Genomic DNA, 18,463 nt, shown 5'->3' with positions numbered 1-18,463 from the left:
ATAAGACAGATCAGTGAAGATTGAAGCAAATTAATTCTCATAAAAATTTAGTATGTTCAGATACTTTTGCAGCTGCTTAGTTTGGCTGTGTAAACTTATAGCAAGCTAGGCCAACTTGAGCAAATTATTTTGTACTGTATTTTGAGTATGTATTTCAGTGCTTTGTTTCTAGTGTGGGCATGCCAGATTTTATATTTCTAAAATTTAGATATCAAGATTTGCATGGCATTGCCTCTAGATTAGATTAATGTGTTTGAACAATTTTATAAAATTGTAATTTTTAAAAATATCACCAAGAGGAAAATAGATCCTTAAATTTCCCTGGTAATTCACATTTTATTGTATAGAAACTGATTCATAAGCAGGCAAACTGTGAGATCAGGAATTTTTGCCCATAGTTTGTGTTTATTTAATATCTTAAAGGCTCTGAATATTTTAGATTTATCTCTAGTCTTTATTACCATAATAAAACTGTATTCACATGTAATTTGTTGTATATACTTTCAGATAAATTAAAATAAACACAAATTATAATGTATTCTTTATTTGATAACATTTTTTATTTCCAAAAGATAAATGATTGTTGTTTAGCCACTAATGTCAATGCATAGAACATTGTAGTGAGTCCTTATTAGTGAGTATGAAGAATTAAACAATATGTTTCCTGTTGCCAATCTAGTTTAGGACAATACAAGAGAAGCCCTTTTAGGAGCAACACATTTCTTCCATCAGAGATAATAATTAAAACCAACAAATCAGAAACATATTCAAATAGATGTTTTTGGAAACAGAGATGTTATTGTGTATTTTGAATTGGATTTTGGGGGGAAAGTGGTAGTAGTGATTTGTAAAAGTTTTTATTTGTGAGCTTTGGAATTTAGTATTAAAAATTCATTAATACACTCTCTCCCTTTAAAAAAAGATAAATATGAAAAAATAAATGAAAACTTTTTTTGTATTCAATACAGTTAATTCATTTCAAATTATATTTCTTGAGATTCTTCAAGAGTTGGCAGGTGGAGAGGAGGGCTGGGTAGGTAAGGAGAACAGAGGCTTAGTATAAAGGGCTCCTGTTCCTACTTGGGCTGTAACTGGAGCAGCTCTACTTAATCTGTTTGGTATCCTGGGGTTCCAAATAAATTAGGTAAAGGAGGACTTCCTTGTTAATGTTTGTGCTACTTGTTTTAAACTGAGACTTTTTAAAAGAAGTTTTGGGAAAATATACATACCTGAATATTTTTTTAGAGCAGTTTTAGGTTCACAGCAAACTGAGAGGAAGATACAGAGATTTCCCATATACTTCCTACTCCCACATGCATACATACCCTCATTATCAACATCCCTTTCCAGAGTGGTACATTTAATTATTGAACCTACACTGACACATCATAATTACCCAAGGTCCACAGTTTACCTTAAGCTTCATTCTTGCTGTTGCACATTCTGTGGATTTGGGCAAACGTATAGTGACATGTATTCATCATTATAGCATCATACGGAGTAATTTTCACTACTCTAAAAATACTCTGTGCTCCACCTTTGAGAACTTGGTCAAGCTCTTGGAAATAAATCTGACAAAATTGTGGAGGTCTCCTATGACTGGCCTCCGCTGGAGTTTTTAACTCTCAGACTTGTTCACACTGAGCCTCCAGCAGTTCACCAGTTACAGTTCAGATTTTTATATCCAGGCATTGTTTTCTATGGCAGTTTCCCCTCATGAATCATGGCTTATTCATTCACCTGTCTTTTTGACCTCTAAAGTAACAGTTAGACCTGTTGTCGATCTCTCTTGTGAATCCTGAAAGAGTTGTTGATTTTTAAATCTGTTCACCTTTTATTTGTTATTAAGATAAAGTGTCAGTTTCCAAGTGCTTTATGTGTGGAATTGGGAGTCATTTTTGTTTTTAACTACTGATGATTTGATGCTTGTGGCTTAATCTAATATACAGATAGGCAATTGCTACTTTTGTGACACTATAGCTCACAATTGTGTATCTTTTGTGGATTGGTAAGGATTAGAGGAGTAATTTATAAAATAAAGGCTACATAATAGTGGGCTGAAGTTAGTATGTCTTTCTAAGGTATTATGTAGATTGGAACCCAGAGGTTATTATTGTATTTGGTAAAAAATAAGCAATGACAATTTCTGATTATTTCTCAAATGATGAACAAAAATCTGACAACCAAATTCAGAACAGGTGTTAAAAAGAAATGCTTCCAAAGTATTCCATATGCATTTGTATTATGTAACTTATACTTGCTTGATCTTTCTGTTTCCAAAGATTAACTGTCTTTCAGATCTCTAAGGAGTGCTGTATTAGGATATCATCAAAGGCTTAAAGACAGTAAAAAATCATATAATTATTGTTTTTAAAATCAGAAATGATAGTCAAATGAGATAAATATCACTAACTAGTGGACCTGTGTATTTATTTTTATTTTTTTATTTATTTTTAATGAACTAAACTCTACCTCCAACATGGAGCTGGAACTCACAGCCCTGAATTCGAGTCGCATGCTCCGCTGACTGAGCCAGCCAGGAGCCCCTGGACCTGTGTATTTTTAAATACTCAGAAGTTATTTGCTCTGCCTGAGGAAAACGTTTATAAGGATATTTATAAGGATATTTATAAACTTTTATAAGGATATTTATTTCTCACCCTAGCCCCATCATGATGATACCCAAAAGCTAGGACACTGAGAACTTTTATAGGCTCATAAGCATCTGGGAAGCCTGAAAATAGAACTCAGGGCTTCTGAAATTCAGTTTGATCTCTCACTGGCCATTGTATATATGAATTGAACCTGTTTCCTTTGTACACTTGCTTTTTGGAACACAGTCTAGAATGGCTGTGTCACAAATTGCATTTAAAAACTTTTAACTTCTCAGTTGTAGTTGTCTTATTGTTACTTTAGTAAAGGTAATGAACTCTTCAATTAAACATTAAGTTCAATAAGGTATTTCTGCATCTATTCCAAACAGATTATTTTCATCATCTCACTTCAGCATACCAACAATGATTACCTTATTAATAGTGAAACACTTTGTGGTATCCTCACTTTAGCATATCAACAATGATTACCTTATTAATGGTGAAACATTTTGTGGTATCCCTACAAGAAAATTATTAATTATACTGGAAATTATTCTCAGTTGGTATTCCTCTTCATGGTTGTGTACGTAGCATAGTTTGGTTAAAATAAAAGAGAAACAAATTTTCTTTACATTGACAAGGCCATGGGGGCATTTAACTGAGAAATCAAATTTGGCATCACCATTGGAACAGACATATGCCTCCTGATGTTATGCAGTAGGAAGGAACATAATCTTTATAGTATTCTTGTCAAAAATATTTAACATGAACATTATAATGAGAAAACATTCAAATTCAGACATGTCAAACATTCTACAAAACAACTACTTGAGATACTTTAAAAATAACAGTGTTAGGATGTTGTTATATATAAAACAATGAAGAGACACAGGAACTGAATATAGTGAGTGACCTTTGAGCAAAATTAAATAAATAGCTATTCAGGAGTTTTTTAAACAACTGGTATATTTGAATATAGAATGCATATTAAATTACATTCTTAAGTCAATATTAATTTCTTGAGCATGACAGTGGTATTGTGGAGAGTCTTGTTTTTAGAAGGTAGGTGCTGATGTTTTTATGGGTAAAATATCCTGATGTTTGAAACTTACAGATGGTTCATGGGGGAAGAAAGGGTGCATTTGTTTATTTGTAGAGGGATGGCTAAAGCAAATACGGTGACAGTATTTACATTTGGTTAGTCTAGATTGAAAAGTACAAAGTTGTTCAATTTATTCTTTCAGCTTTTCTGTAGGTTTGAAATTTTTCAAAATATGTTGGGGGAAAGGAAAGAAATAGAAATATGATCACATACTAATTCCTCAAAATTTTAAGGATATTTTAGAAAATTATGGCAGCACTTCAGAATTTCCCTTTATAATGGAAAGCAAATTACTGAGGACTCCTTCCTCCTGACCTAAACTATTTTTATCATAATGTTACTAAGTTATATGGATAAATATAAAACTATAGACCACTTTCATATGTTCTAGTTCTTAAGCAACTTGTAATCAAATCAAGTTCTAATTAAATGCAGTAAAAATAAAAACCAAAAAGAGGAAAAAGAAAGTAGCAGCATGATGACATAGTAACAGTAATATGATGGAGTAATAGATGTTTTGCTGAAAATAAATCACCACTGCAAAAAGTAAGCTGGTTCTGAGTACTATAGTGCAATTTCTTCCGAGATTGCCATGTCAATAGAAACATTTCTCATTTTATACTTAGTCTCTATACTACTTTTTCTCATCCCAACTACTGTAAAGTCTTTTTGTAGAACACAGTAGATAATTTAACCTTTACTTATATCCCTACATTTTTTATATATTACTACTTTTGTTTTTTATTAGCCTGAGAATAAGTTAGTATATTATTATACTGTACTGTGCTGTTTTTATTAAATCAAATTATTTTCAGCTTTTATAAAATAGCAAGAAATTAAGGACTTATTTTATAAAAATGTTTTTCAGTTTTGAATTATTAATGCAAAAGGGAAGTTTAATCTTTGTAACTGATAAATTTAACATGAGTATGGTACTTGAAGCAGGATTTTTTTTTCCATTTTTACTTCAGCCCATGCCAAATCGCAGCTATACATTTATATCTCCACAATATAAACTGATTGCTGTCATTGAGGTGATCACTTAATGCATTTGCAATAATAAACAAAAAATGTGGGAATACTCTTCCATAAAAGCAATAAAAATACAGGCAAATCTATAAAAACTGAGCTAACTTGTGGCATATAAGCCTTGAAGACCAGCAGCCTTGTAGCTACCAGTAGGGAAGAAAACTGGTGTGGGAACTTCTCAAAAAGCCCCAATTTTAGATCATTGTCACTGTTCAACCTGACTTACAGCTTACTGGAAAAAGCCACATTCATAAGATGTTATTTCTGTTTGACCTCACTCAGAGTCTCCATGGGAAAAGACCTGTACCGAGGGTCTTGTTGAAAACAATCAGATGTAGTATCACAGTTGTCTAAGTCTGTGATACCAGATGGGGCAAACAGGAGTCCAGTCAAAAACCGAAAAGGAAGATCTGGGCAACAAAACAGCGTCAGGGACTTTGAAAAAAACTCTTATATGTTCCTGGGATGTAGAATGCTTTCTGAATGTTCAGGCCAATGTGCTTATCCTAGAAAGGGCTCTAGTTGCTTACGTCTGATTGACTCTCTGTAAGTAAGAAGTGAAAGCCAATGCAGATTTAGAAGTTGCCTGAACTTTGAAAGGATGCCGTAACACACACACACGTGCCCTGGGCAAAGGGTAGAAGACATACTGGCTCAAAACATTTAAGAAAATGTTGTGGATACTAAGCGATGCTGACCCAGGAGCAACATTTCCTAATCTAGGTTTAAAAAAACCAAAAATTTTAAAAAGAAAACCAGTTAAGACCTAAGTGGTTTCATACAGCAAGGACTTACAGACTACAGATTCACTTCTGGAAAAGTCTTTAGACAAGTGGCAACAAAGCCAAAACAAAAAGCCAAGTCACAAAAGTCCCAGGAAAGGGAGGTAGGATCTGATTGCAAGTTACCACATTATATTCTCTAAAATGTCTACTTTTTATCAAAAAACCCCCCCAAAACCAAAAACTATGGGGTATGCAAAGAAGCAGGAAAAATTAGTAGAAACTATCACAGATGTTGGGGTTACTAGATAGAGACCTTAAAGCATCTATTATAAGTGTATTCATTGAATTAAAACACAATTAAGGAATGAAAGAGAAATATAAAAATATGTCTCACCAAATAGAGAGTTAAAAAAGATAGAAGAAAAATAGAAATTCTGTAATTGAAAAGTGTAATAACTGAAATGAAAAATTCACTAGAGGGACTCATGAGCAAATTTGAGCTGGCAGAAGAATCTGAATGAGGAGATAGGTCAATAGTGATTATCCAGTCTAAGAATGTAGAAAAATGAATAGAGCCTTAGAAACCTGTGAGACACCATTAAGCACGCCACCATAAATAGACTTTCAGAAAATTAAGGGAATAGAGAAAGGGGTGGAAAAATATTTAAGGAAAAAATGGCCAAAATCTTCCCAAATTGTATGAAAAACATCAGTTTACATACCCAAGAGGTTCAATGAGCTCAAAGTAGGATAAACTCAAAGACATGGGCACCTAAACACATCAAATTTAAACTATTGAAAGCCAAAGGCAGGGAGAGAATCTTGGAAAACAGCAAGAGAAAAGCAACTCAGCACATAAAAGCAATCCTCCATAAGATTAGCAACTTTTCCTCAGAAACCATGAAAGTTAGAAGGCAGTGAGATACATTCTAAATGCTGTGAAAGGAAGATTGTCGAGAAAGAGTTTTATATCCAGCAAAACTACACATGAAAAAAAATGAAGAATTTAAGACATTCTCAGATAAACATAAACTGAGCAAGTGTTTTTCTTGCAAAACTACCACACAAGAAATACTACAGGCAGTCCTTCAGGCTGAAAGTAAAGGATATGAGATAATGTAAATCCATATAGAGTAATAAAAAACACTAGGTAAAGATAATTATATTGATATAATAAAAGATAGTTTAAATGTATTTTTTGGTAACAGTTCTAACTGATTTAAAAGACAACTGAGGGGCGCCTGGGTGGCTCAGTTGGTTGAATGTCTGACTCTTGATTTCGACTCAGATCTCAGGGTCCTGAGATCAAGCCCTGCGATGCGTTCCCCACTGGGTGGGGAATCTGTTTAAGATTCTCTCTGTCACTGTGGACTCTGAGAAACAAACTGAGGGTTCTAGAGGGGTGGGGGGATGGGTTAGCCTGGTAATGGGTATTAAAGAAGGCACATGTTGAATGGAGCACTGGGTGTTATACGCAAACAATCCTGGAACAGTGCATCAAAAACTAATGATGTAGGGGCGCTTGGGTGGCTCAGTCAGTTAAGCGACTGCCTTCGGCTCGGGTCATGATCTCAGGGTTCTGGGATTGAGCCCCGCATCGGGCTCCCTGCTCCGCGGGAAGCCTGCTTCTCCCTCTCCCACTCCCCCTGCTTGTGTTCCTCTCTTGCTGCGTTTCTCTCTGTCAAATAAATAAAATCTTAAAAAAAAACAAAAAAACTAACAATGTAATGTATGGTGATTAACATAATAAAATAAAATTAAAAAAAAAGATTCTCTCCCTCTTTTTAACAATAACAACAAAAAAAGAACTGAGGAAACAGAATTATAAAATTGTATCCATGCACTTACACCCTAAAATGATATGTATGTCCATAATAGCACAAAGGATGGGGTGGGAGGAGAGAAGAGCTACATTGGAGCAAAATTTCCACATAATATTAAAATTAACTTAGTGATGATCTGAACTAAATTTTTAAAATTTCACATGTTAATTATAATCCCCAGAAAACCACTATAAAAATAACTTCTAAAAAATATAATAAAAAAAATCAACAAAGGAACAAAAGTGTTATCCTGGGGAATTTCTGTTTAACACAAAAACAGCTAAGGGAGGGATATAGAAGTAAAAAAGATATAAGAGAAACAAATAGCATAGTTGAAGGTATAAATCCTATCATATAAATAATTATGTTAAATGTAAATGGATTAAACACTCCAAGGTGCAGAGATTGGCAGAAAGGTTGAAAAAAACAGGAGCCAACTACATACTGTTTATAAGACACACTTTAGATTCAAAGACACAAATAGATTGAAGTAAAAAGATGGAAAAAGATACATCATGCAGACAATAACCAAGAAGCTGGGATGGCTGTATTTAAATCGAACAAAATAGAGTATAAGTAAAAATTGGTGCTAGAAACAAAGCAAACCTGGGCGCCTGGGTGGCTCAGTTGGTTAAGCAACTGCCTTCGGCTCAGGTCATGATCCTGGAGTCCCGGGATCGAGTCCCGCATCGGGCTCCCTGCTGCTCAGAGGGGAGTCTGCTTCTCCCTCTGACCCTCCCCCCTCTCATGTGCTCTCTCTCTCTCTCATTCTCGCTCTCTCAAATAAATAAAATCTTTAAAAAAAAAGCAAACCATTTTATAATGATAAAAGGGTCAATTCAGCAGCAAGATAAAAGAATTATAAATATATGTACACTTAAACTATTTTGAAATACACGAAACTACAATTTATGGAATTGAAGGGAGAAAGAGACAATTCAAAAGTAGTTGGAGACTTAAGTATTCTAATGTCAACAACTCATGGAACAACTGGACAAAAAATCAGCAAGTGTGTAGAAGACTTGAATAACAGTATCAGCCTGACCTAATGGACACACAGCTCACTCCACTCAAGAACAGAATATACATTCTTTTCAAGCAAACATGGAACATTCTCCAGGATAGACCATACATTAGGTCATATAATAAGTGTTAATAAATTTTAAAGGATTAAAATAATAAAAATCATGTTTTCTGACTAAATGGAAGTAGAAATCCACAATAATAGTTAATTTGGGAAATCCACAGATATTTGGAAATTTCTAAATAACCCTTTGGTCAAAGAAGAAATTATGAGGGAAATTAGAAAATATTTTGGGGCACCTGGGTGGCTCAGATGGTTAAGCGTCTGCCTTTGGCTCGGGTCATGATCCCAGGGTCCTGGGATCGAGCCCCACATCAGGCTCCTGGCTCAGTGGGGAGCCTGCTTCTCTTTCTCCCTCTGCCTCTCCCCCTGCTCATGGTCTCTCTCTCGCTGTCTCTCTCTCTCTGTGTCTTAAATGAATAAATAAAATCTTTAAAAAAAAGTTGAAATTGCTTTAAAAAAAAGAAAATTTAATATGTTTTTATTTATATTCACTTCAAAATATTAAAATCTGTGCTAGCAGGGCCTCCTGGGTGGTTCAGTCAGTTAAACATCTACCTTTGGCTCAGGTCATGATCTCAGGGTCCTGGGATCCAGCCCCATGTTGGGCTCTCTGCTTGTTGGGTAGCCTGCTTCTCTCTCTCTACCTCTCTGCTGCTCCGCCTGCTTGTGCGTGCCTGCTCTGTCACATAAATAAAAATCTTTAAAAAAATTAAAAAAAAAATCTGTGCTAGCAGCTGTCTATTTTTGGGTTCCTGGCTGGGTCAGTCAGTGGAGTGTGTGACTCTTGATCTTGGGGTTGTAAGTTTGAGCCCCATGTTAGGTTTAGAAATCACTTAAAATATTAAAAAAAAAAGTGTCTGACTTCAAGTGTTTATATTAAAAAAGAGAAAGGTCTCAGTAATCTAAGCTCTCACCATAAAAATCTAGAAAAAAATAAATGAAGCCAAAGATAAGCAGTAGAAGGAAATAATAGGGTAGAAATTAATGAAATAGTGAACAGAAAAATGATAGAGAAAAACTAAAACTAAAGTTGGTTCTTTGAGCAGCGCTTTGGTGGCTCAGTCGGTTAAGCATCCAACTCTTGATTTCGGCTCAGGTCATGATCTCAGGGTCGTAAGATCAAGTCCCATGTGGGCTCCATGCTGAATGTCGAGCCTGCTTAGGATTCTTTCCCTCTGCCCCTCCTCCCTGCTCGCTTTGTCTCTCTTAAGAAAAAAAAGAAAAAAGTTGGTTCTTTGAAAAGAGCAACACAATTGGCACACCTATAGGTAGAGTAAGAAAAAAAGACACAGATCACTAAAATTGAGGGAGGGGCACCTAAGCGGTTTAATTGGTTAAGTGTCCATCTCTTGATTTCTGCTTAGGTCATGATCTCAAGGTCTTGGGGTCCAACCCTGCACTGGGCTCTGTTCAGCATGGAGTCTGCTTGAGATTTTCTCTCTCCCTCTGCGCCCCTCCTCCTCCCGCTCATGTGCTCCCTCTCTCTCTAAATAAATAAATAAAATCTTAAAAAAAAAAAAAGAATGAAAGAAGGGAGGTTACTGCTGACCTTCAGATATTAAATGATTACAGTAGAATACTCTGAACAACTGTATGCCAACTTAATGTAGATGAAGTGAACAAATTTTAGAACATTTAGAACAAATTTTAGAATATTACCAGAATTGACTCAGAGGAAGTATAAAACTTGAATAGACCTATGAAAGGGAAAGAAATTGAGTAAGTAGTAATATTCCTACAAAGAAAGGCAGAGACCCAGGTGGCTTAACTGGTAAGTTTTATTAAATGATAAGAAATAATACTAGTATTCACAAATTCTTCCCTGAAGAATTGTCAAAACCAGAAGTCCAAGATATCCCATGAATAGAAAAACAGACCAGTATTCTTCAAGAATATAGTTGCAAATTCCCTGTACAGAATATTAGCAAAGCAAATTCAATGGTGTATTTAAAAGGTTATCACTATGATAGTATGAGATTATCCCGAGAGTAACCAGATTTGTTTAACATTCAAAAATCAATTAATGTAATATACCATATTAATAGAATAAAAAGCTGAAACCACACAATCATGCCAATAAACATAGAAAAGGCATTTGACAAAATTCCATACCCATTGATGATTAAAACTCTTAACAAACAAATAGCAGTAAACTTCAACTTGACAGATGATTTCTATGAAAAACTACAAAGGAATATCATAGTTACTGGTGAAAGACTGAATGCTTTTCCCCTACAAGTAGGAAAAAGACAAGGATGTTCACTTTTCCCTCTTCAGTTCAACACAGTACTGCAGATTCTAGCTAATACTGCCAGGGAAGAAAAGGAAACATAAGATACCCTGATTTGAAAGAAAACATTAAACTGTATTTGCAGATGACATCATCCCATATGTAGAAAATTTTAAGGAATCCTAAAAAAATTAGAATAATTGTTCAGCTGGACAATAGAATAAAATATCAGTATAAAAAGGTAGTCTTTCTAAACATGAACAGTATACAGTCTAAAAATAGTATTCTGTTCAGAATAACATCAAAAAGAATAAAATATTTAAGGAATAAATTTAATAAAGTGCCAGACTTGTACACTGAACATTACAAAAATTTGCTGAGGGAAATAAGATATAAATAAATGCAGAGACACTTTGTTCATAGATTGGATGACTTAATATTGTAGGATGATAATTCTCCTGAAATTGATTTATAGATTCAACTCAATCTGTGTAAAAATTCCAGCAGGCTTTTTTTTTTTTTATAATTTAAATTCAATTAATTAACATATAATGTATTATTCGTTTCAGGGGTACAGGTCTGTGATTCATCAGTCTTACATAATACCTAGTGCGCATTACAAGACATACCCTTCCCAATGTCCATCACCCAGTTACTCCATCCCCCCACCCCTCTCTCTCCCCACCAGCAACACTCAGTTTGTTTCCTATGATTAAGAGTCTCTTATGGTTTGTCTCCCTCTCTGGTGCCTTTCTAAAGAGAGCCTTCCACGTGGTCCCTTAAAGCAAGAAACAGCCCCTGGCCTTTCATTCAGCATGAATGCCCTTGCGGCTTCCCTGCAGCCCTCACTTCCCCGCCAAAGCTGATTGGATCAGGGGAAGGCACGGGACTTTTTTTTTTTTTTTAATAATTTTTTATTGTTATGTTAATCACCATACATTACATCATTAGTTTTTGATGTAGTGTTCCATGATTCATTGTTTGTGCATAACACCCAGTGCTCCACGCAGAATGTGCCCCCTTTAATACCCATCACCAGGCTAACCCATCCCTCCACCCCCCACCCCTCTAGAACCCTCAGTTTGTTTTTCAGAGTCCATCGTCTCTCATGGTTCATCTCCCCCTCTGACTTACTCCCCTTCGTTCTTCCCCTCCTGCTATCTTCTTTTTTTTTCCAGCAGACTTTTTTCCAGGAAATGATAAGCTGATCAGAAAATTCATGTGGAAATGCTAAAGGATAGGAATTGCCAAAACAGTTTTATAAAAGAACAAAGTTGGAGGGTTTTTTCTACTGAATTTCAAAATTTTAAAGCTACAGTTAGTTATGGGCGCCTGGCTGGCTCAGTCAGTAGAGCATGCAGGTCTTGATCTTGGGGTTCAAGTCCCACGTTGGGTGTAGAAATTAAAACAAAATCTTAGGGGTGTCTGGGTGGCTCACTTGGTTAAGCATCTGACTCTTGATTTCGGCTCAGGTCATGATCTCGGGGTCACAAGCCCTGTGTCAGGCTCCTTGTTCGGCAGGGAATCTGCTTGAGATTCTCTCTCCCTCTCCCTCTGTCTGCTACCCCCCCAAATAAATAAATAAATATTTTAAAAATAAATAAATCTTTTTTTGAAAAGCTACAGTTATACAAGACATTGTTGTGCTGGCAGAAGGTAGACATATATAGATCACTTGATTAGAATTATGAATCCAGTTTTCAACAAGGGTGCTAAAGCAGTTCATTAGAGAAAAAAGTTTGTTTTCATCTCATGCTGGGACAACTGGATGCATCTCCATCCACATGCCAAAAGATGAACTTTGACCTCTTCACCCTATACAGAAAAAATAACTTAAAATTGATCATAGACATAAATATAAGGCTGAAACAAAGCTACAAAAAAAAAGGAAAAATCTTTAAGACCTTGGATTAGTCAAACTTTTTTATGAGGTTATAAGAGAAAAAAAATAAATTGGACCTGATCAAAATCCAAAGCTTCTGTGCTTCAAAATATACTGTTAAGAAAATAATAAAGACAAGCAACAGAATGGTTAAAAATATTTGTAAAACTTTTTTTTTTTAATTGTATCTAATATTTTCGAAGAACTCATGTAAAGGAACTGGAACCATCATGCATTGCTGGTGGGAATGTACAATGGTACAGTCAGCAGTTTGTCAATTTCTTAAAAACACAAAGTTACCACATGATGCAGTAATTAACACTTCTTAGATATCTACCTGAGCCCAAATACATGTCCTCACAAAGACTTGAATGTGATTGTTCATAGCAGCATTAATTTTCATAATCAAAAAGTGGAAGCATATCCTTCACCTGGTGAGTGGGTTGACAGATGTGGTGTATCCATACAATAGGTACTATTCAGCAATAGAAAGGAATGAATTATTAACATGTGTTAAAACATGGATGAACTTCAAAAACTGTATGTGAGGTGCAAGAAGCTATACATAGAAGCCATGTATTGTGTGACTGCATTTATATCGGATGTCCAGAAAGGGTAAATTTATAAAGAAAGTTAGATCTAGTGATTGCCCAGGGCAGTGAGTGGTAAATGGCATGAGGGATCTTATTGGGATGAGGAACCTGTTCTAAAACTGATTTATGGAGATGGTTGCACCACTGGGTAAAGTTACTAAAAATCACTGAATTGTATACTTAACAGTGAGTTGGTTTTATTATATGTTAAATGTGTCTCAAGAAGGTACTTTTCAAAATCAAATGCAAGAAATTATATAGCATTATCTTTAACCAGAAGCCTAAAATGTTTATATTACCTTTTTTTTTTTATATAAGGTCATCTAAAATGTAAGGATACATTTTAAAATTTGCAGTTACTTTGAATGTTTAATACTCTGGTTTTAATGCCATGATCACTGGAAATATCAGAACACCTTTTCAGACTGACCTTGCCATATGTGTATAAACTTTTTATGCGACCGTATTTCCTAGATTCAAAACAGAAAACCCACTATATCTTTGTTTTTGAAAATCATAGCACTTAGTTTTCTGCTGTTACAGGTTTGATATTGTCCCTGAAACCTTTGATGAAGACACTAAAACCATTTAAAATAAGCTTTGCTTTCTGTTTCTTCATTTACTACATTTTTCTTTTTGTTTTGTTTCACTTTATTCATTTTAGATCACTGTGTCCACTACTATGATCTTCGTAACACTAAACAGCCAATCATGGTATTCAAAGGACACCGAAAAGCAGTCTCTTATGCAAAGTTTGTGAGTGGTGAGGAAATTGTCTCTGCGTGAGTATTATTCTCCTGAGGTTAAGCTTCATACAGAGCTCTGTCATCATTTACCAGTTTTATAATGTCACCGTGGGTTGATACACTGAAGTATATGTACTTTTTCATAAATAGTAGATTTTTAAAATAATAGCCTAATTAAAATAAATGTATATTTTGGTTTGTATTGCTCACTTTTATATGCTCTTTGTGAATAAAATCCTGATGATGTTAGTTTTTAATGCACCCCCCCTTCAGCATTTGAACTTCAGTTTGGATTTCAGCCATTGCTTCTCCTTAAGAAAAAAACAACATAGTTGATGGAATAGAATGAGAAGTATTTTATCTATTCAAATCAATATGTTATTGTATATTTATCTACACTGCAGTAGATAAACCAAAAATAATTGGTTTTAGGTAGTATTTTGTTGATTCTAAGTTAGTTGATTTCTCTATGGTTTCATGGTAAGTTTTAAGTATGTTTTGAAAAGAAGTAAATATGGCTGCTTATACTTGACGGATATTCTTTGAGAAGCCTCCTGCACTAGAGAATTATAATGAAAGCTTTTAGTTGTCTTTTATTTTGTTTGAGGGTTAACAAGATGTCAACCAGATAGATAAACCTCAGTTGCCAAAATATCGTTGACAAAGTGCTTCTAACAGCCAGTCCCTTCTTTCTGTTAACCCATTTCATGATTCTCTTTATTTTATTTTATTTATTTTTAAAAGACTTTATTTATTTATTTGAAAGAGAGAGCACAAGCAGAGAGAGAGGGAGAAGCAGGGCCCGACACAGGGCTCCATCCCAGGACCCTGAGATCATAACCTGAGCTGAAGGCAGACACTTAACTGACTGAGCCATCTAGGTGCCCCCTCTTTATTTTATATTACCCTAACAAATACCCATTCTGTAATCTTAGGAGATTACTAATGCCTTGGCATTAATACTTGCTGTCTCCCACCACATCTATCTCTATACTGGTTGCTCTAGATAATAAGTTGGTAATTTGAATTGATTTAGCAAGGTAATTTGAGTTACAAACAAGGAAAAAAAGGTGAGAACTGAGTTTTCCAAGGGAAGATAATATAGGTAATTGGTTCACACTTAAGTTAACACTTAAATTAGTGTTAACCAGTCAAAATGTATCCCATCTTTAGGAATAATAATGGCAGTATATAACTAAAATTTTATTCAGATTCAAATGTTCATGGTAGATTATATGGCAGAAATATTTTTCCTTAACTTTAGATTTATAAATGTTAAATCTGTCTGATTTCCAGTATTTGAAATATATGGATACTTAATATTATAAATTGGGAAACTTTAGTTAACCTTATTAATGTGGATATGTTGTTTATATTTTCACCAGTCTCTTGTCCTTCTTAAGTTTTATAAATCATGATTTTTTTTCTTGAATATGTTTGAGGTTTAGAAGTTTTTAGAATAAATTTATCCACAAGTATATTTGGAAGTGTTCAAAAGTAATATTAAAATATACATACTTTGCCACAACCTCTGAATTTGTGACCAATAAAAATATATACACACCTAGGGCGCCTGGGTGTCTCAGATGGTTAAGCGTCTGCCTTCGACTCGGGTCATGATCCCAGGGTCCTGGGATCGAGTCCCGTGTCGGGCTCCCTGCTCCTTGGGAGCCTGCTTCTCCCTCTGCCTCTCTCTCTCTCTCTGCCTTTCATGAATAAACAAATAAAATATTTGTTTTAAAATATTTAAAATATTTTAAAATATTTAAAAATATATATATACACACCTAAAGAAATACTCAACGCAACATTGTTGAGAAAGATTTTATTTATTTATTTGACAGAGAGAGACACAGCAAGAGAGGGAACACAAGCAGGGGGAGTGGGAGAGGGAGAAGCAGGCTTCCCGCTGAGCAGGGAGCCCGATGCGGGGCTCGATCCCAGGACCCTGGGATCATGACCTGAGCCGAAGGCAGACGCTTAACGACTGAGCCACCCAGGGCCCCGAGAAAAAAATTTTTAAACAACATAAATGTCTATTGAAAAAAATGAGAAGCAATAGGGAAGTATTTTAAAGAGCTTGGAGTTTGGTCTCTGAAATAAGACAGTTCCAGCTTGAATCTGCTGTTGACTAGCTGTGGTACCTTGAAAATGTCCTTAACCTTCTCATTTTCAGTTGCCTCATCTCTAAAGTGGAGCTAATAGTTATTATGAAAAAAAAATTGTTATTATGTTGTGACTCTTTAAAGGAAGTAATGATGTAAAGCATTCAGCATGGTGCCATATTCTGTGAATGTTACAGTAAGAGAAAAGATGATTTATTGTGTAGTCATTAACAAAAATATTAAAATGTGTTTATTTAACAGAAAAATTATAAACCAAATTATCGAATAAAGGATAAGCAGTGTACAACCTAATGTATATGATATGATCGGATTTTTGTAACACAAAGGAAAGCAAAAACATGGTGTCTTTTATTCAAGTTCTTTGTCTCTGTATGATAGGATTACCAACAATTTTTATATTCAATTAATTTTTGGTAAATAATTGCATTTGCATATTATTTCAGTAAATAAATTACATAGACTATTCCAGTCATTTATTATATTCCACCCCTGTAGATTCAACTAAGCTGTCAAAATAGGTTAAATTTAGTATACCAATACAATTCAATATTTGAAAAGTAAATCAAATCAAGTGGCATAGAGTGTATCCCTGAAATTAAACACAGCTCCCAGTGGAATTCATGTTATTTGATGATGGTGGTGTGATAGTATTGACGAGTAATGTTTATTAGTAAATACTTTCTAGATGCCCAGGGACTATTGAAAGCATTTTAAATGAATTAATTTAGTTTTCACATCTTACAGAATTTACCTAATTCAATAATGTAGGAATCACTGTATTTCACATAACTAATGAACAAAATTGAGGCTGATGAGGTTATATAACTTTCCCAAGGTCAAAAGCAAATTAATGGTATATTGAGCATTGTTAACTCAGAAAATCTGGCTCCATAGTCTGCATACTCAACCACCAAACTGGATTGCCTCTAAATAGTAGGGATGAGTTTCATACCATGAAATCTTAATTGCATTCTCATTTTTTTGTGTTTACTTCAGCTCAACAGACAGCCAGCTAAAGCTGTGGAATGTAGGCAAACCATACTGTCTCCGTTCCTTCAAGGGTCACATCAATGAAAAAAACTTTGTAGGCCTTGCTTCCAATGGCGATTATATAGCTTGTGGTAAGTAAAACCATCTTTTCCTGGAACTTTTTAACAGGAATTTGTCCCTGAAATTCCATTCAACGGACATGGACTATATACTAAGTCAGGAAATGATCTGTACGTCCAGAAAGTAGCATATTGAAGTCTTCTGGGATTGTACTGGAGTGAGCATTAGTCCTTCTCTCCTTTACTGAGCACAAACCCTGACTGCATGAAATAGCATTAGATTGTTAAATATGTTTTGTAATTGTTCTCCATCGTACCATGATTTCTGTAGATATTATGTAAAAGAAAAGATTAATTTCTGCTAATATCCTAATTTCAGAGACATTATTTGTCTTCTTAAGCTTGATATTCATTTCCCCTCAGAATGTTCTCTTCATTAAGCAGTTTGTTTAGATGATCTGTTATTCTAGGGCTTTTGTTGTTGGTAATTTATACAAATTTAAATCAGAAGTAGAAAAATAAAATTAGGTAATGTTCAAATGCTTAATACACCTAATGCCTGAATATATGAACTTTCAGTAATTCTTTCAATGAGACCTTTATTTAGTAAAGTTGTATATAATGTAAACCCTGCCAAAGCAAATGTCTTGCAATTATTCTACTTTGATAGATTACTCAAAAATATAGGTTTCCTTATAGGCCACTTATCTAATAGAGGAATGTCTTTATTGGGGAATGGGACATAAATTTTGTAGGTTATTAAAACCAGCCTTTGTAAGTGCTGTAACCTTTTTTTTTTCCCCTCTTAGAAAATCTTTCTAAGTGTCATGTAAGATTCATGCTTTAATAACAAATTTCTGGTCTTCTTTAAACCTTTGCTATAAATGAGGTTTTTGCAGTAATTTTAACCTTACAGTTATCAGTGTTGTTATATCATTTACCAGTTATTATTTCTTTAGATTAGTAAAGTGTAGCTTTTTTTCTATGAATCATTTTTTCACATGATTCCCAAGAAATCCTGTGCTTCGGTCTTTCAGATTCAACCATAAAAGATTTGTCTTTGTGCTTAAACATTGAGTAATAATTACCTTATGAATGTAATGTCCTAATTCTGAATTCTCCCATTCTAAAAAATTATTAAATTTTTTTTTTCAGGAAGCGAGAACAACTCTCTTTACTTGTACTATAAAGGACTTTCTAAGACTTTGCTAACTTTTAAGTTTGATACAGTCAAAAGTGTTCTGGATAAAGACCGAAAAGAAGATGATACAAATGAATTTGTTAGTGCTGTGTGCTGGAGGGCATTGCCAGATGGGGTAAGTTTTCATGTCAGTTTTTTCACTTTGATGTCTCATGTAACACTTTATGTTTATGTATTCACGTGTGAATTTTTTTAAGTTTAAAACATAAATTGATATGTGATACAAATTTTTTCTTGTGCTTAGTATTGCATCACCAAAGGAAACAGGCATTTTAG

At 34.5% G+C, this 18,463-nt stretch overlaps 1 protein-coding gene across 5 annotated transcripts in view; it reads left to right on the top strand.

The window, feature by feature from the left end:
- The window catches only part of COP1 (COP1 E3 ubiquitin ligase), a 244,434-nt gene that overhangs the window by 174,580 nt on the left and 51,391 nt on the right, over window positions 1–18,463 (top strand). For all 5 annotated transcript variants that reach the window (XR_003209552.2, XR_003209550.2, XR_003209551.2 and 2 more), the window contains 3 exons: window positions 13,730–13,847; window positions 16,934–17,058; window positions 18,142–18,302. Coding sequence is in view for 1 of the 5 variants with exons in the window: in XM_025877828.2 (XP_025733613.1) it covers window positions 13,730–13,847; window positions 16,934–17,058; window positions 18,142–18,302 (404 nt within the window). In the remaining 4 variants the exon portion in view is untranslated. The remainder of the gene's footprint in view (window positions 1–13,729; window positions 13,848–16,933; window positions 17,059–18,141; window positions 18,303–18,463) is intronic.

Source organism: Callorhinus ursinus, unplaced genomic scaffold, assembly GCF_003265705.2.
Source record: "Callorhinus ursinus isolate GAN/ISIS: 27379988/994484 unplaced genomic scaffold, GSC_fseal_2.0 scaffold13, whole genome shotgun sequence".
Taxonomy (NCBI): Eukaryota; Metazoa; Chordata; class Mammalia; order Carnivora; family Otariidae; genus Callorhinus; species Callorhinus ursinus.
This window is presented reverse-complemented; position numbering and strand designations above follow the sequence as displayed.